At 35.0% G+C, this 24868-nt stretch overlaps 1 protein-coding gene across 2 annotated transcripts in view; it reads right to left on the bottom strand.

The window, feature by feature from the left end:
- The window catches only part of LOC149541222 (ephrin type-B receptor), a 111546-nt gene that overhangs the window by 60572 nt on the left and 26106 nt on the right, over positions 1-24868 (bottom strand). For both annotated transcript variants that reach the window (XM_089802232.1, XM_089802233.1), the window contains exons 8-11: positions 4304-4359; positions 4089-4188; positions 3818-3935; positions 3450-3659 (exon numbers count right to left, since the gene is read on the bottom strand). In XM_089802232.1, the coding sequence (XP_089658358.1) occupies positions 3450-3659; positions 3818-3935; positions 4089-4188; positions 4304-4359 (484 nt within the window). The remainder of the gene's footprint in view (positions 1-3449; positions 3660-3817; positions 3936-4088; positions 4189-4303; positions 4360-24868) is intronic.

The raw sequence follows: 24868 nt of genomic DNA, 5'->3' as shown, positions 1-24868 counted from the left end.
CGTGGCATTTTGGCACAGATCCCAAGGTGGTATTATTTTTACTTCCAGCTCTTTTTTGACCTACATGTGATTTTTTGGTCGTAACTTGCTCATCCGGACTCCATTTTTCGCAAACAAGATATCGTTGGAAAGTTGGTTCCAAACCCGTTCCAATGGTGCAAGTTATTTTCAGCTTTGGTGTTTTTTTAATGGTTGTTTTTGTTGTCAAAGCTAAGTCTTATTTTGCACTCTAGGAGACATATCTTGAGCATCCAATCTCCAATTTGGGATTTCTTTATATCTTTAGAAAGGACTTTGAGATCTTTTTCTGCTCCAAGCACATTCTATTCACTGTTTTGCATTTTTGCATTCTGGTGGATATCTTGGTTGTTTCAAGTCCAGGGATCAATTTCGTTGCTTCAGATGTTTCGTCATGGTTTGTACTATCTAGTGTATCAGCCTTATGTCTCTTTTGATTTTTGTTGACATCCTTTTGTAGTATTTTTGCAAATGCACTAAGGTAAAATGCCACTCTATTGCATTTCAGGATCTTGCACATCTTTGTGTTTTGTTGTACTCGCACTACATTATAAAGTGCCTTGGGGGGTTTCATGTTGACCATATTCACCATCTTCCTTTGTCAAGTGAGTGTTCCTTCCATGACATCAGCCTCATGAGGTGTCGATGACACAAGCCATTATAAGTGTTTGTACTTTGCACTCTCAATGTTGTTAGTTCTTTTCTGCAAGAGATATTGCATTCAGTTTCAATGTTCATGGCTTAGCCCTCAACATTATAAGGGGGTTATCTTGGTTTTATTGCTTTTTTGGTTCAATGCAATGAACTATGTATTTAGTATTTGTCATATGTACTAGGTGATTGCAGTGGCTGGATACCTATGCATTTCGGTGAGATGGATCATTTACCATATCGACATTCTTTCATTCCTTTTTTTGGAGGCCATGAAGATACCTTCCATCTTTGATTGATTAGCTCTCCAAACTTAGTCTTCTCTACCTGGTCATGTTCTATACAGTAGAGGTTCTTCAGATCAGCAGTTTAGCAATGTTTGCAGCTTCATGCTTTAGTAGTGTTCTTCATGATCATCTTTTGTTCCTATCTTCTGGACATTCCCTAGTTTGGAGGCTTCTTTAGTCCTTCACTAGTGTTTTTTAGCATTATTTCCATCTCCTTTTGGAGTAGGGTTTTCCAAATCTACTTTTGGTAGTAGTTTCTACGTTTTTAGCTACTCCCTAAGTTTATCTTGGGGGAGGGTGTTAGAGTAAAAGTATTTTCTTATTAATTAAATCATATTCATTTAATTATTAAGTCACTTATCATCTCTAGTTTACTTAAGCGAAACTTTGGGCATATAATAATTAATTCTTTTATTAATTATTATAAATGCAACCTAGGTTAATTACCTGTTAGGGTTTTGATTTCATTTATAAGGACGATCTCTCTTTGTAATTATAACACACATCATTTCACTTTTGATAATAGCAATTTTTCGTTTGGTTCTTCAAGAATGTCTCATCTATGGATCTGGGAATTCCATTCCAGCCCCCATAGCTTTTTGCTTCTATCTTTCTGAGAGGTGTTTGCATGTAGGTGATTCTTGGGAGCTATGGGGTTAAGCTTTTATCAATTTCAACAAAAAAATTTGGGAACGTTCGTACATCCCGAGGACAGTTGGGGACACCTAAGAAGTCCCCAAGATGGCTAGGTGTCCCCAATTTCATAGACAACATCAGCACTTATTAAAATTAAAATTTAAAATTAATTTTAAAGTGGGCCCCTCCTTCCAAGTTCACCCTAACATGCTTATTAGTGTTTGGTAGTTAATTTCTACTATTTGAGGCCCTCTAATTAGTATTTGACAGCATTACGTTGAGAATCATGGAATTAATATTGCTGTTATAGTCACGCTACACGCTCAGAATTATATAGTAGACTGTTTGCAAGGCGTTAGGAAAGTCTAAAAAGTGCATTATAGACCTAGAACATACATCAGTGCAAGGTTGCTCTTGGGTTGATCTGGGTCCTTGTGGAAGATATGGTGAATATTGGAAGTTGCATCAAGATACCACTATAACAAACCTATATCATGATAAAAACTGTATAGAGGACCTTTTTGTATTAATAATAAGATCAGTCCACTTATAATGAATTGGAAGTGTAGTTTCAAAATTAAATGATAGTAGTGTATTTCAATTTGGAAGGTGTGTTGTCCTTGTTGCTATTGAAAATGAATTCTAAATTATGTTCTTGGGTATATTTCAAATTGATATGTTATTTCAATATCACATGCACATTGACAATAATTCCAAATTATGAATGCATTATTATAGCATATTGAGCATTAAGTTTGATTATTGAAGTGTTGTATGTTAAGGTTCTATGATGTTTAAATGACAGTTTAACCATGTCTTCATATGAATGTAATGTATATATGCAAATTTCCCTATATATGTAGTCATCCCCGTTTGCCAACCCCCCCCCCCCCCCCACCGCGTCCCCATCCCCAAAATTGGCAAAAATATTTGCTGTCCTAGAAACCTACCTCGCCATCCCCATCTCAGAAACTCAGGGGAACATAGATTAAATCAGAATTGTACTTGGAAATAATATTCAGATTATTGTGGCCGTGATGGTTTGATATAAATGTGTATATACATACATCAATATACGCAATGAATATTGATGTATGTGTATGCATATAATCATCAACTCATTGTATTTAAGTTATTATCCATTATTATTAGAATAAAGCTATCATTTCAACAAATATATCCCATAATGCAAGATATGTTATTCGATTGCTCTAACAAAGATTAATAAAACATATTATATATGTTAAATCAAAATTAGAATCATCACTTTTCATTAAGGACAACAAACTTAAAAAAACACATAAACCAAGTATTTCCTGGGGTCATGGCTAACATAGTTCAAACTTTATCAGTAATCAAATCAGCATTTTGGCAAAGCTGCGAAATCAAGATATTCCCAATGCAAAATTCATTGCACAATCCAGTTTCAGATTCTCTCATTCACTTAGTTTCCTTGTTCCATCTGCACTGTTACAGAAAAACAGGTACTGTCCATATGTCATCTCTGAAGCAAGAAAGCTCAGAGAATCCAAAAGAGGAGAGATAAATAGTCTAATCATCAAATTGTATGAATAGAACACAGAAAAGAAACTATTTCAGGATTTCACAATATATTGCTACAAAACAAACCACCCTCAGAAATTAAAGAGATAAAAAAAATATTAAAATGCACTGGACAAAAGGTTTACATTTATGCCCCAAAATGCCATTGAATTTGCATTAAGTACTTTCAGATTAAACTCAAAAACTGAAGAGCTTAGTTGTAATCATTTTAAACTAGTTATCCCTTTTGCAATTCATATCAACAGCTTAATGTTCTATCCATATAGATCCTAATGAAAAGAAGATAAATTTTACCGATTATTCCTCCACCAGCAATGGTCCCTTCTGAAGTTGAATTTCCACTACCACTACCTAACTCACAAGGCATGTATGCATCTCCGTATTCTAAACCACCTTTACTAATATTTCCATTAAAATAGCCATCACCACCCTTGCCACCATGACCACCACCACCACCAGCACCATCACTCAGAACCTCACCTTTGCCTAAACCTCCTCTGCAACCTGCAGGTGCGGCTACTATAAATATAAAACCAACCTTGTGAAACTACATAGCATTTCATAATTTAGCTAAACACAGAAAGAACAAATATACAATCATATAAGCATCCATATTAAAATCTGAGTACAAACATAAAAAACAAAACATCTAAACATTATACCTAACCCAGATGCAGTTATCAGACCACCACTGTTCACAGTTACTGTCCTTGCACGATTAACATGAATCACACTTCCTTTAACAAGGCCATCAACATTAATATCTTCCACACGACAAAGCTGCAGTTAGGAAATTAACCTTAGATGAAATAGATAAATAGAATAATGTTATAGAATATCAAAGAAATAAAATTTGTGGTGTCTTCATAACAGTAAGAATAAATCTACTATATATTGTTAATATTTACAAAATTAATAAATTCTCAGTTGTACCTGGAGTGTGAAAGCTAATGAACTATTTACATTACAATCTTCAGGAGGATGAATAAGCTCCATAGGACAAGATGGACTTTCACAATTGAGTTTGGGTGTTCTGCATATCAAAACAGACTACAGGAATTATACAAGAACACAAATGTTGACAAAATTAGAGAATTGATCCAGGTAAAAATTCAGATATCCTTCCAGAAGGAAAAACTCATACTCACAAATCTGCTTTTGATGCATTCTCTAACGGTGCTTGTAACATAGATCCAGGACCAACCTAAAAAAAGCATAGCACAAAGGCCATTGTGACTATGGCATTAACCATCTTACCCATATAAATCAGAGAATCTAAGTTATATTATACATGATTAATAGCACTTGCAAATTTAAATATTTTCCTTCAAAACAGCAAATCCTGTTAGACGCCAACCAAAAATTGGTATGTCTCTACAACACTTGCAAAAGCTCTGGAAAAGTATACAGCTAACTAAGCAAAGCATAGTGCGTTAAAAAATTCAGCTGAAAGTCTTGAATATTTTACAAAACAAACGTAGATTTCATTATAATGGTCTAATTCCAGATAGACATACTGATACTATTCAAAATAAACTATCTTCATTGAGATTGGCCTAATTTTGAGGTACTAAATTGTTTCTTTTTCCCCTTGCTCCAAGATTATTTATTTGAATTTTGGCTAATTGCTATACCCATTTTTACTAAATATCCATGTTTCCCTAGCATTTCTGTCCAACGCATACCTTACAGTTTGGTCTTGATTTTGAGCTATTAACGCTCCAGATCCCAGCTTATATTGCATTCTTGAAGTGCACCCTTCAACTACTAAACAGTCTCTAATTGATAAATTTAGCCGTGTTCACTGAAGATATTTTCCAAATTATGAATAATTAATTCCTAATGTCATACTACTCATACTCTCCTAAAAAAGTCTAATATTCATCCATCCTGTGCCTAAAGATAAGATAAGATAATGATATTAATGTCCAACGAAAGACCAACAAAGGGTCTATGGGACTGAATAATTACAACAAAGAGGCTGACAGCAGCAGGAGCATACAAAGGTGTCTGAGAAAAAAATACAACAACAAGATAAAACAAACAAAGAACCAGAGAGGAGGCCAAGAAAGAGACTAGGAGTCCTTTCTAGGCGAAAAGAAGTCAGTCGCTGAATGATATGTATGTCGATGAGTAAAGGCCCTGCCCTGTATGTCGCCACTTGTAGAGGAGTGTCATTGATGCAAATAGTCAGTCTGGGACCTGACGCAGCATAGTGGTCTCTTGAAGATAAAGTGCAAGATAATGCTGATCATAGTAGCTGAAAAAATCATAAAGAGAGAAGCAATCCCAAATCAAGCAGAAAAATCTCCCTCTGCTCTAATAATAAATGGGCCAACAGAAAATGAAGTGTGTCTCAGTCTCCACCTCACCCAAAGTGCAAAGCCTGCAGATCCGCTCTCCACTGTCAATATGATGGTCAATCTAGATCCAAAGATGATGAGACCCAACTCTGAAAGATCCCAAAGAGATACACACACACACACACACACACACACACACACACATATAGAGTATGAGACCATCTCCAGGAAAGGTAGCTAGGACAAACAATAATACCATCAGACATCTCCAAAAAGTGCTCCGCGTAAAGGACATCTGTGAGCATAACCCACCAGGAGAGTTAACCCAGGTAGTGGTAATGTATTGTCTGTAGATGTCAAGTCTGACATGCTCATTCAACTCCTAAAATAATTATCCCAGTAAGAAGTTATTGAAATGATTCAATTCCACCAACAAAACCTTAGCAATTTCTGAAGTGGCCCTAGGCCGCACATCACTCCCAACTTTCATATTGATGAATATCTTGGTACACAAATCCATGTTATCATGTTACCTTTGTAAATAATGAATAAATAAGCACAATTATATCATAGCAAAAATTCAAAAGAATCTCTACCCACTTTGCGTGAATCTCTTTCTTAAAGGGTCTAAAAACTTTAAGACCCAAATCCAACTATTTTATATTTCTACCAAAAACCTCTTCATTGATTTCCCCAGATATCAACCCACATATCTATGCCTGCTTGATGACTTGTCTGAATTAAAATGGTACTTCAGAGGATGCTACACTAGCTACGGAGCTTAAATCTTTATGTAGATAGGTACCAATAAAACAAGACATTTATTACTAAATACCTGAACAACATAGATTCTTATTTCAATAGAGAAGAAAATGTGCAAACTCCGCTAGAAGGATTAATGTTTTACTCTCTGTTCAATGCTTTGAATCTGGCTATTTTTTAGCTTTACACTACAAGACACAAAAAACATAATACAAGACACAAAAAACATACTAAAAGAGTAAATTAAAGCTTTTTGCACTGAGGTGGTGACCCATGTCCTTGGAAGTTGAGATGGATAGTCAAGTCAAATAATGACAAGTCAAGTCAAATAACAACAAACGTTTGATTAATAGAAAACATTCGCTGGAGTCGTTTAATTTTGGGTATCCCTAGCTACCAGCGATCCATAGTAAAGTTTTAAATTAGAATCTAAAAATCAACCACATTTTTATATATTTGCTGCTTCCTATTGGAAATGAAGTTTATCTTTGGAGATGAGACTATTGTATTCAAAACAAAAGAAAACTCATGCCAGATAACTCACAATGCTCAAAATTCTATCTTGGCAACCCCAATGTGAACAAAATACTAACTACGCAGTAAGGCAATGAAATAACTAAAGTATTACCTAAGGATCCATACCGTATTAGCTAAAAAAATCATTGATTGTCCTTACAGCTCCTTGTCCCGAAAAAACCATATTTTTTCCTCTTAAGTTTTTGATCCTTAATTGTTGCTTCTTTTCACTTGTTCTTTTACTTTGAGTTGGACTTGTAGTCCTTAGAACAAATTTTGATGCTTTCCTCGCTTCATTAGCTTGTGCCACTCGATTCTCTTGCTAATCAAAAACTAAATCAAGTTGACTACAAGGCAAATATCCCAAACATGTTTAGAATGGTTAGTTAGTAATAGAAAATTCTCTATCATAAGAAGTGGATGTAAGTTAAGTCACAAGGTTCGAATTTGAATTTAAGTTCGGCAACTATAAAATTTGAACAAAGTTCGGTAAAAGTAAAAATTCGGAAAAAAAATCAAATTAAATTCGCCTTATATAACTTTAATTATTTTTGAATATATGTAATATATCCTATAAGTTACCAGAATATTTAAAATTAGATTTGAGAAGTTTATAAACATGATGAAACATTTAAAAGTATAAAACATAAAAAACATGTGAAATCACAATAGCAAACATGTGGTTTTGTCGCAAAGGTACAATCAAAAGTCAAGACTTCATAACTTCAAAAGAGATCTAAGTCATTAAGAGCACTTAGCTCAGATGGTGTTGCCACAGATGGTGTAGCATCATCATAAGTATCACTACACAACTCCTCATCAAAAAGGTCAGGCTCATCTGCATCTAGTATTGTTATGCCTTCTAAAGTTTGTTGTGAAGAAGATGAGTCATTTGCTGATTTGTTCATGAGCAATTTTAAGTTGCAGCAAACATAGCAAGATCTCCCTACTTTCTAGACAACAATTTGTTCCTCTTTTTGAAATGGATCTTGTCAAAGCAACTCCAATTTCTCACACAAGCTGATGAACTTGCTCCTTCACTCAATATTTGAATTGCAAAAAACTGAAGTTCAGTGGTTTCATCCCCATAGCTCATCCACCATCCATAACCAGGTACATCATCTCATGCCATATCATATTTGGCTGCTCCTATTCCAAAGATCACTTGCACTTTCCTATATTTCCAACATTGTTCTCTAATTAGAGATGCAATTGTTGGATCAAGTTCAAATCTACTAATGGTATATAAAACCCTACCATAATTTCAGCATCACCTTGTCTATCAATGTGAAATAGTTTAGGCTGCAAATAGAGAGCTGCTCCATGTAAAGGAGTGTGCAACATTTTCCATCTTGAATCATCTTGAACAATTTTTAATTGCTTCAATTCAGATGCATGTAACCTAAGTTCTTAACCTACTACAACATGCCCTAAGTAAACCGATGAATATTTACCAATTATGCACTATTTTAGACTGCATAGCAATTGTTCATCTCTAAAACATCAAAACCTACTTAATATTAACAAGATGCTATTACATATAGCAATACATATTAGTTTATATTCTAGTGTCTAGATAGGATATTGACTCATATTACAAAAAACAAAATGTGAAATCGCTCACAACATTATTCACCAATCTCGTAAACGTTGCATCTGCGTCACTCAAACTAAAAGGAAGTAGTAACCATTCTTTCGGAATTTATTGGATTTGAAACAAATCCTCCAAGTGTCCTCACCCATAATGATCTTAAGACCAATTTGATTAAAAAATCAGATGTTTAATTTGGACAAACACGTCATTTATCCCTAGAAGAGGATCTATCAGTAACAAAAAAAAATTAAGAGTTACATAATCTATGCACATTTTTCAATAATCATCTTTCTTTCACACCATCACCATGGATGAACAAGGTGTATGGTAGGGAAAACACTTGTACGCTCCAATATTTTTTCAAGTTGCCTCTAGACCTCATTGCTTTGTAGTAGTAAATGCCAATACATATCATCTTTTAATAGAGAAGATCCTAGTAGAGTTCACTCTAAAGCTCCACTTCTATGCTCCAATATTTTTTCAAGTTGCCTCTAGACCTCATTGCTCTGTAGTAGTAAATGCCAATACATACCAGCTTTTAATAGAGAAGATCCTAGTAGAATTTACCCACTACTTATATTCAAACACTATGTTTGTATAAATTCACACATACTTATTAGCATTACTGGATATCTGTGAGCCTCAATAGAAATTAAGGGCATCACATGTATGATAGAATTCCTCAAGTGTGTGCTTGTACAAGACATACTGGCTGAAGATGGGGTCAAATTTTCATATTGCTGAAAAGACAAACCAAAATTGCTTATGAGAGAAAAACCTCTGAACACTTGTCCACTAAAAATATTTCTGGAATAAGATGTTACTGTTTTGCCTATTGTTTCACATAACAGGTTATTACTAATAGCAGAGCAAATGCTTATTACAGGTCTAAGGAAAAAGCTTATTTGAAAGTTCTATTCACAGAAAATGAATGAAAGATCATTTCTTACATATCAGATGTTGAACAGTTAGAAGAAAAAGATCATTTCTTACAATGGCTTGAATGCATACGCACGAATTGCATAGGAATCACAGCATATACGCAGAGACAATAATCTATATAAAGCGGCATGAAGTTTCTGTGGAAAACAACAGTTATGGAGCAGATCTGACAAAAGCAGTATAGACCAACATGATACAACACCGATTTTCTTGGTGCAAAATATTAAACAATGCATGGAAATATTGAACCAGCCAGATCAAAATGATGAAAGCCATTTCCAGAATTAACAATAGAGAAGATTTTCATCTAAGAAATAATCAAAGAGTACGCAGCAATATTTAACGGAGATTTACATGAGCACAGAATATGAGTCACAATAAGTATAGAGAATCAAATGGGATACATAACAACATCGCCAGCCTTGTTGAATAATGACTTGGGAGATTTTACGGCAAAATAAAAACATCAACAATTCTACAGTGGCCATGAGTTTCCATAAGCCCAACAATGAAGATAGATGATGGCGGGAGAAATGGAATTGTTCCACAGAAATTATGGTCAAAGAATGGTGCCTTCAGAATTCCTCAAAGAACGATGGACGTGATTAATGGTATAGTCAAACATTGATGGTGAATCCATCCTAGCATATGAGGCAACGAAATGTATAAGATGACCGGCGGAATAAATAAGATAAGCGATGGGCATAACATCATAGGATGAAGTTTTCAAACTGGTTTATTAATAAGATAAACAAAGGGCTAGAGCAATTAGGAAGATATGTTTGCAGAGATTATAGAAAACATTATTGATAATTTTTGAGGCATCTAACAATACCCAAATGTTATAATATTTGAACCAAATATTTGTCTTAAGAATCTGCACGGGAAGAGTTTTGTTTTGCTTCGAGCCTTGAAATCATCTACGTGGAAGGTTACATTGCCCCAACATATGGCCAGTAACATAATTGATATGATATCGAGTTTATACCACAAACTATTTCTATAATTAGCTGATCCAGCAGATCTTGAAGACCTCAAAAAATTAACCCACTCAGAATCTCCCAAGCTTGGTATTAGTGCATAGAGCACGACAAAATGTTCCTGGCACAACTTGAAGCGTGTCAAAAGGAGTCTATTTGCTCAAGATATGCTTGGTCAAAGTTTGGATTAAACAGCGAACTAGGGGTTGACCAAAACAGTGAAATTTGACCATCTTAAAAATGGTCAACAATGGGTCTTGAATCGAAGACCTTGTCGAGAGCTTTCCAATGACGTTCGTTTAGTCGAAAACAAATATCATATGTGGAAGTTATGCTCATTTGAAGTTGCCCAAGAAAAGGGTTGACTGGATGGACTAGTGATGACATCAACATCCTAGTCAACATCTTTGATCCAATCCTATAGTGACACATGGCATTTAATGGTGATGTGGCCGTAAAAAATATCATTGCATTTTGAGATGATCACTATAGTGACGTGGCAATGTAATATGGTCCAATTAAAGTGGGACATGTGTCAATGCTAGACAAATAACTTTTTGCCACGTGGCACCTTGTATTGTTACTGGTTGGAGGATAATTGTTGGTGAGGTTTGAACCGCAAACCTCTAATTCCTTAAAGCCCTACTCTACCATTTCACCACTCACAGTTACTTGTTTGTTATTGGTGGTGGCTGTGTTTTGTAATGATTTATTGCAGATAAGACAAAATCCACTACAGGACAAAAGCGACCTTAGTGGGAGTTGAACCCACAACACCCAACATTCTATTTTTGTCCTCAACCAACTGTCCTAACAGGATTTTCGGGATGCATTTGGTGGATGTTCTATTTAGCATGAGCCTAATCCCCTATCTTCATTAACCATAAATGTGCTCAAATTAATATGAGCCATTTAAATATCAGTAAATCTGAAAGTACAATGGATTTAATTTGGAAAAGAGGTTAATATAGGAGATATGAGGATATTATATAAAATCAATTGGTTACTCACTAAATTGGGTAAAATTGTAATATAAAAAGGAGTCAATTAGACTATGGAAGGGGACTTTTGGAAATTAATCCTAGAGGAGGATTTTGATAAATCTTTGTAATTCTCGGAAGGAGAATTTGGGAGAGAATGCTCTAGAGAATTAAGTGGTCTCATAATGAGATAAAAACTTAGAATTTTCTTGAAAGTATTTTTGATAACATTATGTCATTTTTGTAAAGGCTTAATGCCCATTGAGGGAGAGTTGCAATTTTATTGCTTAGCATTGTAAAAAGTGGCGAAGAAGCTAGGCACGAACATGTTGCTAGCAAGTTCCTGTCATCACAATGTGGATGCGGGAAGCAGATTGTAACTCCATGTAAGACCATGTTGATGTATGAATTTTGCATCATGATAATGGCATCAATCTTGCAAGTTTGCAGATCTGGAGACATAGCCAGAGTCTGGTGAACTCCGAAATCAAATCCTTTGTCTCTTGTTCTCTTGATGCATGGTTTGCCTACATAGTTATTTTCTGCATTTCTAAGTATTATTTGCTTAGTTCACAAGCAACGTCAGTTACAGTCTTTATATTAAATTTGTATCCTAGTGAATCTTAAAATTGCAAGTGATTCATAACAAGGAGTTTACCTTTTCAAACTTTGTTTAAGCTTCTCCATATTCTTGTCCCACTACTTCTAGGTACTTTAAGTAAACATGATTAACTAACTGATTCAATGTCCAGTCTAACCTGAACAGGAAGCTTAAATGTTGGTCGTAGGAATTTGGTCAAACACTTGGTGTACGTCCCTGCTATGTATACTGTATTTTTTGGAATGTGCAATGTTTTTTATTGATATTGCATTATTCTCTACTGGAACGAAAACAAAATAGAACACCAGAACAAACCTGTATTGCTGGTGTAACTTCAAGAACAGTCATGAACAAATGCCCAAACTCTAGAATGAGCTATAATAATTCTAGTCCCTCTTATCTGTAATTTGTTTCAAATGTGTGACTGGTGCAACTCCATAACAACTTCCAAGCTCTTGTTCTGGTCATAAGCTGCCTGAACTTCAACTAATACTACCCGACTTCCTTTATGGAATAACCTTGTTAGTATTCTGCCTCACAATGTCCGTGTGTGCTTACTCACGTAGGGCATTAAACCTGATGCCAAATCTAGTGATATCGACAGAGGAGCGTTCCAAGAATAACCTTGTGTTCAGACAAATCTTCCATGCCAAGAAGTTTCCAAGGATAAATCATGTTGTGGGAGCTTATGATGAAGGATGGCCCTTGCACGATGGTCCTTATCATTAGAAGACAGCTCCGAACTTGCAGTCAAGGAAGTATGCTCACCAAATATGACTCGAAAATCGAGTCCATGAGCAAAAGGCGAACAATCCCAAAGACATTCAAAAAGATTACTTATTTTTTAACCTGCAAACTTCTAAACATTTTCCAATGCCAGTAGTGCTTCACCAGTAATAATCTGAACCTAAATTTTATGATCAAAATGTTGACTGTATAGCTGAGATGGATTTTGTCAACAGTTCCCACACAATCTAGCTATGCTTCACATTTGAATGGCAATCCAAAGAGTTCAAAAACGTTCAACCCAGTGAGACACCTTCATTTCCTTGCACTCGACCACGAAGTCACTAACTGTTGTCGGCTAACGAAAGGAGTCTGAATCCCGTGAAGACTTCTGACTTGTTGTATTGCCACCCAAGTCGTAGATGCTATAACCTGTTACCCGACCCGTATCTGAATATTGCCTTGAATGCATCAACTGGCAATCTATATAACTGTCGCCCAGACTGGTGCTTTACTTGCAACCCGAACACTATACTCTTTGCCACCACCTTAACTACTGGCGGAGTGTATGCAATCCGCTTGGGAGGAGGGAGTCACTACATGACCGAAGTCTACAATGGTGTGAGATCTTTGTTGGAGTATTTCCATGTACACTTGGGTGTGCCCTATTTGATTTCCTCTATTTTTGCTTGGTGATTAATGCCACAAAGGGCTCCTAGTTCACTCACGTAATCCACTGGCATTCACGTGAGTTGAACACCTGACCTATAGCTAAGACGTCCAACAAATCTTTGCCCGACTAGTGATTTTCTTAGGCCGCGGGTAGTATATTTCCACTGCCAAGAGGTAAACCGACTAGAAATGGTTGAGAGTGTTATGAGACTATGTCGTGGGATGATGATAACTCTGTCGTATCTGTTAGGAATGAATGTGAAACCACGTGTTGTTGCTGTTGGTGGAGCCTTGTTTATGAGACTGTCGTAACCTGTTTAGAAATGTATTTGAAATCACTTGTGGCTGTTGTTGGTGGAGCCGTGTCTTTTGAGACTGCCGCAATCCTTTAAACTGGTGCCGTCCTCTGTTAGAAAACCCTGTCATAGTCCTCACTGTGACTGTATGATCTCCCACACTATTCTCCCTAACCCAAACTAACTCCTTGCGTCCGGAATATTATTCTACCAAGGACGACTCAATACAATGTATTCAACTATGTATTTGTTGGCTTGTCGACTATACTTCTCATTTAGTTCGACTCTGAACACATTTGTCATTGCCGATTTTCTGCCTATATGATGCATTAACTTCAAAGGAATTTTTTTTTCTCTTTGAATAAACTTCCACAAGATGGCAAGATCTTTAGCTCTGATACCCACTGTAATATCCTTTCCGAAAATTTTACCAAGAAACCCGTGATATAAAAGTGCAAGTTTAAACCCGAATAGAAAACCAGTATTCAATATAAGTTCCAGAACTTTAATCGATTTCAATCTAGCAGATTTACATAAAAGGAAACTAAGATAACTTTGTTTTATTTCTCTAATATTCAGAAAGTACATATATAAACCAAAAATTAACACAAATAACCACCAAATGCGTTACTGTATTATACAACAACAATACAATAACATGCAACTATTCAAATGATCCAATCTTACAAACAGTAAAAATAGTTAGATTGGCAATATAGATAAAACCTGTAAGAAGGCTAGGTTTGCGTCTAACCTCCAAAAGTTTCTTCAAGGGTTTATGTCCTCGAAGAGATAACCAGTAACTGTTTCCAGCTCCCAAATTAATATTTGTTTTAAATATTATAATCTGCATATGCTCTCATGTGGAGCTTGTTGTACCTTTATCACTTTTTCCAATGTGATGCACGCTCATTCAAGCAATGTGGGATAAAGCACTTTTTTGTCCTTTAGTCACTTAAGTGAACATAGTACCTTTTTAAATAAAGTGACAAGTTAAATGAACTTTAATAGTAAGTTAGTCAGTAAACCATATATTTATCAGGCATTAAAATAACTGACCAAATGAACTCTGATAAGCATGTGCAATAGCTCGTTAGAAAGCTCTCAACAAGCCGCTTCCAACCAAGCACTGAGGTACCGAAAATACTGAGCTCTAATTACTTACTAAAAATAGTAAGCATCTGGACAACCTACCAAAACTGCTATGATGGGTCTGGAACTAGAAATGTCTAGGTCAAATCTTGAACTAAACTCCGTAAAGAACCTTTTCGCCCCTGAAACCTAGGCGAAGTGAGTTGGCAACACAGAATTATAATGTCCCAGAAAAAGGGGACATTACATGTAATGAATACAAAAAGATGTGGAAAAATGCAAATGGGTAGCAATGTGATAGCAATTTTCATAATTATTGTACAGTTTTTTAGCGAAGCAGGTGCACAAATAAGGTGGATAGATATTGGAAAAGTGGGAAAGTGTTCCTCTCACTTAGTCTCTAATTATGAACCTTTTGGAGGTCCAAAAGTTCCTTTAGTGGGGAGGAATGATTCAGCTGGATCTTGAAGACCTCAAAAAATTAACCCACTCAAAATCTCCCAAGATTGGTATTAGTGCATAGAGCACGACAAAATGTTCCCGGCACAACTTGAAGTGTGTCAAAAGGAGTCTGTTTGCTCAAGATATGCTTGGTCACAGTTGAGGTTAAACAGCGAACTAGGGGTTGACCAAAACAATGAAATTTGACCATTTCAAAAGTAGTCAACTGTGGGTCTTAAATCGAAGACCTCGTTGAGAGCTTTCCAATGACATTCGTTTCGTCGAAAATGGATATCGTATGTGGAAGTTATGCTCATTTGAAGTTGCCCAGGAAAAGGGTTGATCAAATAGACTAGTGATGACAGCATCCTAGTCAATATCTTCATCAAATCCTATAGTGACACGTGGCATTTAATGGTGATGTGGCCGTCAAAAATATCATTGCATTTTGAGATGACCACTATAGTGACATGGCAATGTAATATGGTCCAATTAAAGTGGGACACGTGTCTATGCTAGATAAATAACTTTTTGCCACGTGGCACCTTGTATTGTTGCTAGTTGGAGGAAAATTGTTGGTGAGGTTTGAACCGCAAACTTCTAATTCCTTAAAGCCCTTCTCTACCATTTCACCACTCACAATTCCTTGTTTGTTATTGGTGGTGGCTATGTTTTGTAATGATTTATTGCAAATAAGACAAAATCCGCTACAGGACAAAAGCGACCTTAGTGAGAGTTGAACCCACAACACACAACATTCTATTTTTGTCCTCAACCAACTGTACTGATGGGATTTTCAAGATGCATTCGGTGGATGTTCTATTTAGCATGAGCTGACGGGTCATGTAAGAGCCTAATCCCCTATCTTCATTAACCATAAATGTGCTCAAATTAATATGAGCTATTTAAATATTAGTAAATCCGAAAGTAGAATGGATTTAATTTGGAAAAGAGGTTAATATAGGAGATATGAGGATATTATATAAAACCAATTGATTATTCACTAAATTGGGTAAAATCGTAATATAAAAAGGAGGCAATTAGACTATGCAAGGCGACTTTTGGAAATTAATCCTGAAGGAGGATTTTGATAAGTCTTTGTAATTCTGGAAAGGAGAATTTGGGAGAGAATGCTCTAGAGAACTAAGTGGTCTCATAATATGAGATAAAAACTTAGAATTTTCTTGAGAGTATTTTTTATAACATTATGTGATTTTTGTAAAGGCTTAATGCCCATTGAGAGAGAGTTGCAGTTTTATTCCTTAGCATTGTAAAAAGTGGTGAAGGAGCTAAGCACAAACATGTTGCTAGCAAATTCCTGTCATCGCAATGTGGAAGCGGGAAGCAGATTGTAACTCCATGGAAGACCATGGTGATGTATGAATTTTGCATCATAATCATGGCATCGATCTTGCAAGTTTGTAGATCCGAAGACATAGCCAGAGTCTGGTGAACTCCGAAATCAAATCCTTTGTCTCTTGTTCTCTTGATGCATGGTTTGCCTACATAGTTATTTTCTACATTTCTAGGTATTATTTGATTAGTTCACCAGCAACATCAATTACAATCTTTATATTAAATTTGTATCCTAGTGAATCTTAAAATTGCAAGTGATTCATAACAAGGAGTTTATAGATCATTAGCGAATATAACCTCTTAGTTATCGGTTATGAAAATATGTGTCATTTGATTGAGGTTTAGTGTCTTTTCATTTATGTATAAATATTAGAGAACAAGACACGTTAAAAAAAAATCATATTCAATAAGAAGAAGAAAAGCATTTATATACTTATTTGTCTGGAGGAATAAGGAGCAAAATATGACCTTGTAATATAATCTAATATTATATTCCAATGACTTATAAAAGTTTGTTGCTTTTTTATTATTTAAATGGGATGGAGAATTAAATTGCAATTTATTGGTCCTTTATAATCATTTTTTAATTCTATAAACAATTTGTCAGATAAGTGGAGGAAGACATCTCTGGCATTTTAAACTCAATCATCACAAATATTGTGAAATATTTAATTGTTTCTGAATTTGTGTCCAGTTTGTTTCCTCGACCTTAGGAGTTAAAGCGCAATTTGTACTAGTTTACAATTGTGTATATATATTTGATCCATCGAGTCTTGATTATTGAACTATTTATAGTTTGTGTATCGAACATTATAAAGTTGTACGCTATGATCTTCATTTTAGTTGACTTTGTTGCCTGAATAAGCTAAAGCACTGGCCTTTTTATCATTGAAATATTGGATTTATATTTGAAGTCAGAAAATATATAACTCCTTACAAACCTCAAATCCATTGTTAAAAACCTTATACAAAACATTCATTTCAAACTATCACATTAATCCATACTAATCGAGTTCTAGGACTTTGCCAAATGAAGAACTCACCAAGCAATCGATATTTGAGGTGAAGTTCTACCCGCCTAGGTGTAGCATAGCCTAAAGTACAGGGGAATCAAGGTGGTTCTTGTTTGTTGGCCAAAATTGATTGTGGAATCCTCTTGGAGAATCGGCAGGCTCTTGGATTTCCAATCTGCGGTTTTGGGAACCAACAGATTGGAAGATAGGAAGTTTGTTGAATGCATTATTATTGACAAAAATATGAGTCAAACGCAAATGTGTAAAATGATTCGAGGATGCAAAGATATAGAGCTTTACATTTGACACAAAATTGCTTACATACTATTAGTAAACAAATTTGTCAATGTGAAAGCTTCTTCAAAATGACCCTACTTCCCTTATGAGAAATGACAACTGTACCAACAATTAGAAAGATTGCAATCAAATTGCAATCTTCCTCTAGGTTTGAGGGGCAACCCCCTCATATGATGGGTGTATTTTTAGTTTTTGTGTTCTTTTCACTTGAAAGTACAAAAAGGAAACAAGACGCAACTAAAGGAAATGGATAATAGAAACCCCAATAGTAGACATACGAATATCATTTGAGATTTACAACAAATAACAAATTACAAGGGCATTTTAGCACATAATAAGTTTGACTATGCAATAATGAAAAGGATAACAAAACTCAACTTATGAGGAAACAAGTTACTTTATCGCATTCAAACAAATGTACCAAGGCATGATTTTGTTTCATCAATTACATGTCCTCATATGATGGGTGTATTTTTAGTTTTTGTGTACTTTTCACTTGAAAGTACAAAAAGGAAACAAGATGCAACTAAAGGAAATGGATAATGGAAACCCCAATAGTAGACATACGAATATCATTTGAGATATACAACAAATAACAGATTACAAGGGCATTTTAGCACATAATAAGTTTGACTATGCAATAATGAAAAGGATAACAAAACTCAACTTATGAGGAAACAAGTTACCTTATCGCATTCAAACAAATGTACCAAGGAATGATTTTGTTTCATCAATTACATGTCCTTTGTATTAGATATCAGTGGATTCCATAAATACACGTATTACCAAATTAGCATGCAATATTACTAGATCACATTCAAACAAAGGTACCAAGGTATGAATGGCTTTCATCAATTACATATGTTATTTGAATTTTATATCAGTGGATTCCATAGATACACAAAGATATTACCAAATTAGCATTCAAAAAACCAATAATAATGACTCAAAAACACATCTAGACATGTGAACTAAATGCATTCTTTATTCCCTCTTTGATAATATACAAGTTCAAAGAGTCCTTTGTACATAGTGTTAAAACAAACATTTATTGGAAATCTCTCCATAGTATACACTCTATCAAAGTCCCCCTTTAAATTTAAACTAACCTTTTTATTTATACGTTATGCCTGATAACTAACTTGTAACCCCTTAGAATAACCACTTATTTAACTACTTAAGATAACTACATAGGTAAGCACTTAGGATCATAGTTCAAAATCTCATTCTCACACACTTATCGGTGAGGCAAAAAAAAAATTTCTCGAGAAATATCGGAGAGAAATCGGCAACTTTTCGGGAAAATATCGGGAATTTTAAAAATGACTTAAATTTAATTTAAAATGCACTTTTTCCACAACATTCAATAAGTAGATGCATGTCATGAGTCAATAAATGAGTAAACAAAACAAACAAGCTGATCTAGATACACATAAATGCAATAAGTAACAAAATCACATCCTTCAGTGGAATCCACCAGCAATCTCTCTAAATCACTAGCAAACACCTATTTTCTCCTCCCACACCCAACAAGCTCAACACGGCAAAAAGGAAATAAGAAAACCATTTTTGGGCGTCTATCATTTTAGTAGCAAAACGCACGCGATGCCTGCGAGAACTTAAGCACTCCTTCCACGAAGTTGCAAAAATATCGTCAAGAAATTGACCTTTTATTGCGGCAAGAAGTTCATTTTCTCTGGACCAAAATCTCACGTGAAAAGTATGAGTTTTCTCATCGAGTCTAGAATCTTGTGAGAAGCCGAGATATTTCAGCACTATTTTGAACTATGCTTAGAAGTTAGGATAACTACCTAGGTAGGCCACTTCCTATAGCTACCTCTTTAAAGATCGGATTTTACCTTTTCACCACACATGAAGATTATTGCACAAACTATTATCTTCGTTGTAATGGAAAACACATTTGCTTGAAACCTTTTAAAATCTTCCTTCATGTCCATTTTATGCATATACTGCTATCTTTTTATTTCATTCCTTAAGATGACATCTTGTAAAATTTCTCTCAAAAACTTTCCATGAGATCACATTCCTTGATACCGCTATCTTTTTATTTCATTCCTTAAGATGATGGTCATGTGTGACTATGCTTTGAAGGAAGTTCGAACACTGTTCACCAATCAAGAAAACCATTTTGTGAAAAATTATAATTTTTGTGCATAAAGGGAAAGTATCTTTTCGAGGCAACACATCAAACAACTCAAGTGCTTGTCTCGTTGCAATGCCACGTTTCTAGTACGAGTGTACATGAGTAGATGTAAATGAATGGGGTACTTATATCCACCAATTGCATTTGCTTGAAAACTTTTGAAGACTCTTAAACAAATCGATTATTTGCATTTTCCGCAATCATTGTACTATGAGCTGTCATATTTTGGAAGCATTATAGCAAATAATTTAGCAATGTTGTGCACGATTTCACATTTTGCATGAATATCACCAAAATGTCTCCACGTTCTCTGCTTAAATGAATGTCCATAACTTTCTCCAAAGCCTCCGACTTGAGGGCAAAAAAGATTTGAATAGGCTAATGATAAATACTACTGCAAACATTCGCTGATATCATAATAAGAAGGATTGGGATGGCATTCAAATAGCTAGTACAAGTGCAAAGGTTTTAAACCTGCCAATTGTAACTTTTTAAAGTAGTTTCTAAACCCCTGTAAACAACAATAAAAAATCTGTAACCTCACGCAATCATGAGCTAACATTTCACAAGCCCTACATTTTCCGAGATAATGGGACACCAAGAGACCATATTTATTTTGGAATTCCACCATACCACATGGAATTTCTACTGAATCTTGCAACCACAAATTTGGTAAAATTCCTCATTTCTTTGTCATACATCCCATCCTTCATGCATAGACCACAAATGGGAAGAGCACAGAATGAGTTGTAATCCTTGGATTTACACCTGCAAACTCAATTTGCTTAATTCTGCAGCTTTTTTGGTAAATCGATTTTCCACAAACTCTTGAAATCATTGTATTGCATCAGATAAACATTTCTTTGAGGTGTCCATTAAAATAATTCACACCATTTTTTATGCACATGTGCCTCTCATGCATATCTATTTGGGCACTTGCAATAACAACATATAATAATGAATCCCAATTTATTATGTTACAGTGAATATCCATAGCCTTTTCCAAATCTGCCACTGTGCGTGGAATATAACGAGGTTGGCAAGGGTGGCAAGGATCGCAGCAACCAACTCTACATCCACCATTTACATTTTTATTCAAGACATTCTAAAACTGTTTCAACAAATGTATTTTATGCAGGTTTCAAAGACATTTTCATTTCATTCCTCGCAATGAAATATCTATTTGAGGCATTTTGAGAAGACGGTCATGGGCCTTACTCATGTTCCCATTGTCGTAACTTGATAATTTCTAAAGTTGTTTCGCCAAATCTTTTATGATAAATCTTCCTACCATCGCACACATTGACACAATGAAGTGCATTGTTTATGGTTCCATATTTGCATGCATGCCTGCAAAGCATTTCTAACTATAATATCTATCTCACACTTTGAAGGATGTCCACACCAATTTCAAAACTCTTACTCAAATTCGAGAAGAATATTTTCCAATAAACTTTGTAGAACACTACTCAACACCTGCCAATTGCACTTCTTAGAAACTTTCTTTCACCTTTTCAACAAATAAACTCACTGAAAATATTTGGAATCGCCACCTTACTTGGGACAACCTCTCTTTTGAGGCGGGGATGTGAAATGCTTCAAGGTGTCCTCTACACTTTCACAATTTGTTTGCATTTCTAGAGATGACATCTCTTTGCTAAGTTTCTATTATGGTTATAATTACCATCACATTCAGCATTTCATTCTCTTTTTAACACTTATAAAACTTAACAAAATGACTGATCATAGTTATAGTAAATACCCCTCCATATAACATTTTAGTGTTATGTTAAGCTTTTGAAACTTCTTAAATCCCCCAATAAAAGCTATTTCGGTCTTTTCAAAATGTTTTGGAAGTATATGAAACTTTTGAAATTGAAAAGCTTCTCCACAATTTATTGGTAACTTGTGTTATTTTATAAAGCCGTCAAAATGATTAACAGTATTTATCCTTCTAATCAATGTTTGACAAATAAATTCATTGAGATGAAATTACCAATAGCCATCCATTTCTCCTTCTCTATCGACATCTTTGTAAAACAAGCCAACTTGTTAATTATAATCCATTTCTCCTTCTCTATCAACATCTTTGCAAAACAAGCCAACTTGTCAAATATAATCCATTTCTCCTTCTCTATCAACATCTTTGCAAAACAAGCCAACTTATCAATTACAATCTTATTGTAAATAGTCTTCATGTTTTTCTGATTAAAGCTTTACAAACCACACTATTTGACAACAAATTCCACCTTGTATGTGTTTGATGGTTTCCCATATTTCATTAGATGTGAATTATGGAATGAAGCCAAAGTACAAATGGAATAAGTTTGTTAAGTTTTCAATCCACTCTTCAACTCGCACAAAGATATGGATAAGAGCAAATCTTTAAAGCTTTTCATAATGCTCCAAACTCAGAATTTGTAAACAAAAATTATAAATTAACTAATATTTGTTAGCTTTTCTATCCACTCTTCAACTCACACAAAGCATTTGCTAAGAGAAAATCTTCTAAGCTTCTCATAAAGTTCCAAACTTGCAAATTCTAAGTTATATTAAAATGCAAATTGTATACAAAATGGTATTCTCATGTGAAATGTTGTCGGCTGGTAGCCAAATAGTCTAAAGGAAAATTAAAATAGAAAATTGTCTTTGTAAAAACATATGTAAATACAACATATAAAACAGTTTACAACTTCCTCTTCCTAGTTCTAGTTAAAACTAGTGGAGAGGCAAAGTGGCTCCACCTATGAGTCCAATACGGCTATACCTTGTCACTTGGCAAGACTAGCTATGGGTTCAACCTCCATCATAGAAAAAGTGGTATTAAATCTTGTTCATTAGACTTTAAGGTAATTGAGTACTTAGGAAATGCCATTATTGAGTTTCTATAAACCTAGATTTAAACTCCTCATCATTGAAACTTAGCAAAATGGATATAGAAAAATCAACTTGATTCAAAACAATTTCCCCATTAATTTTTTCTTTTGTTTTTAATTTGAAAGAGGGTGTCTAAGGGCAGTAGCCTTCTGTGGGGTCAAAGGGCAATGCAATGGGGTCCTGGCCTTCAGATGCTTCATTTTTTAAGCATTTTTCTCCCAAACTTAACATGCTTAAAGTCCTTACAAATGTGCTTCAAATCGACTAAAATGCTTGCAAATAAACTTGCATAAGCTTGGGAGATTGTTCTATCTCCTGAGTAGCAACCAATAGAATGAAATTTTCTTTTCTTTTTTACATTGTTGGGCAAGTTATTTTGCCACAATCAAATTTTTAACTCAAACTATGCAAGTTTTTGCGAAAACTTCCTAAGTCATTGAGCAAAAGAACTCTCAATTTTTTGTTTATTCGGCGAGTATTCTACAATGTTTACATCTATGGATACATTATTCTACAATGTTTACATCTATTCTACAATGTTTACATCTATTCTACAATGTTTACATCTAGTCTTGGAGGGAGATTTATGAGAAATCTGATTCCATTATAGGAAAAATGGAGCAAGCGATTTCTAATAGGATAATATGAGCAAGAGAAAGAAATTAAGCCCCTTGCAATGCGGCAATGGAACACTATAAACACCTAGTTTTATATGGCAGCCTTTCCTCTCAATCCCAGATGGTACGCGCCAAGACTAGGTACAATGCATTCTGTTGGAGTACACTACCTCCTAGGAGCACAATTCACAAATAATCAACCATCAACCAACTAAAAGAAGAATGGACTTGCAATTAATAAATGATGCCCAAGAAAACTTAAGCACGAGTAAATAATGTATTCATTTGAGGATTGACTACTAGCCTTTTTTTGCATCTGAATTCACTTTTTTATCAAGTTCCCACTCCTAAATACATTTTTCCATCCATTTTGAATCAGCCGAGGTAATAATTCCAAGTCTATTAAACAAAATCCAAAGTTCATATATACATTGGAAAGCCTGGTCAAGAACTAAAACGTGCCAGTTCCCATCCAACCTAATCAACCCCAACACTTCTATACTTCTATACTATCAACCTGCTTAAATAAGCAATTAACAGCCCACTTCAAAATGGAAAAACTCAGGTTACACGATAGGTTAAGCGTGGTCCAAAAGTCGCCAACAAAATGCATGGCATGGGGCCTTAGAAATGTAAAATATTGAGCATAGAAAAACACAAAAAGAAAATGCATTTCCTAAAAATTTCATGATGTACAAAACTGTCAAATAAGTGGGTCTGAGATTCTTAATAGATCAATCACATCTTTCATTTCAAGCAGATCCAATACACTTATCTCTACTACCCTCAAAAGAAAATTGTCATGTACACCTCTCCATTATTGACCAGGTTACTATAATATTAGACCTTGTATTTCTTTAACACTTCCAATCTCAATTAAAAAGAAGGGTTTTCATCATAACATGTGATGCAAGAGCATCCTGGGGTAGTCAGCAATCCTATATGCAGGAGCATCGAGCTCAGATTTGTGGACTTATGTTTTGCAAAGTTAGGGCTCATAATAGAGGATTCTAGAAATTCCTGGAATAACTAATAGGGTTAGGTAAAGTGCTAGAAGTTATTTATGTTTAGATAGTTCTAGAAAAGTCTATTTATTCTATGTTGGCTAATTTAGATGATGCTGTTGTATTTGTTCTTACACTCTAACATTTGTACCTGAATAAACCTCTGATCATGAATGTTGGAGCATTCAAATTCCTTTTTCTCTTGCTCGTTGTTTTCCTTTTTGAGTATTTTGTCAATAATTAGCTGAATCTTTTACCAACAATTGCTTCTTTTCACAAGATCCACTAATAATCTTGACTCATGTGTCACAAATGTCGGTGATAGCATTCACTAATAACCTTGATCAGATTAATGTCTTCTTTCAACTACCCCTTGATAGCCTCCACAAATGTTTTGCAAAGTTAGGGCTATGTTAGAGACATATTGGTGGACCTTTTCCTAAGTGCACATTAAGATTGGAGTTATCGTGTTAGAGTTAG

Source organism: Cupressus sempervirens, chromosome 9 (genome assembly GCF_028749045.1).
Source record: "Cupressus sempervirens isolate cs-2001-9-10 chromosome 9, ASM2874904v1, whole genome shotgun sequence".
Taxonomy (NCBI): domain Eukaryota; kingdom Viridiplantae; phylum Streptophyta; class Pinopsida; order Cupressales; family Cupressaceae; genus Cupressus; species Cupressus sempervirens.
This window is presented reverse-complemented; position numbering and strand designations above follow the sequence as displayed.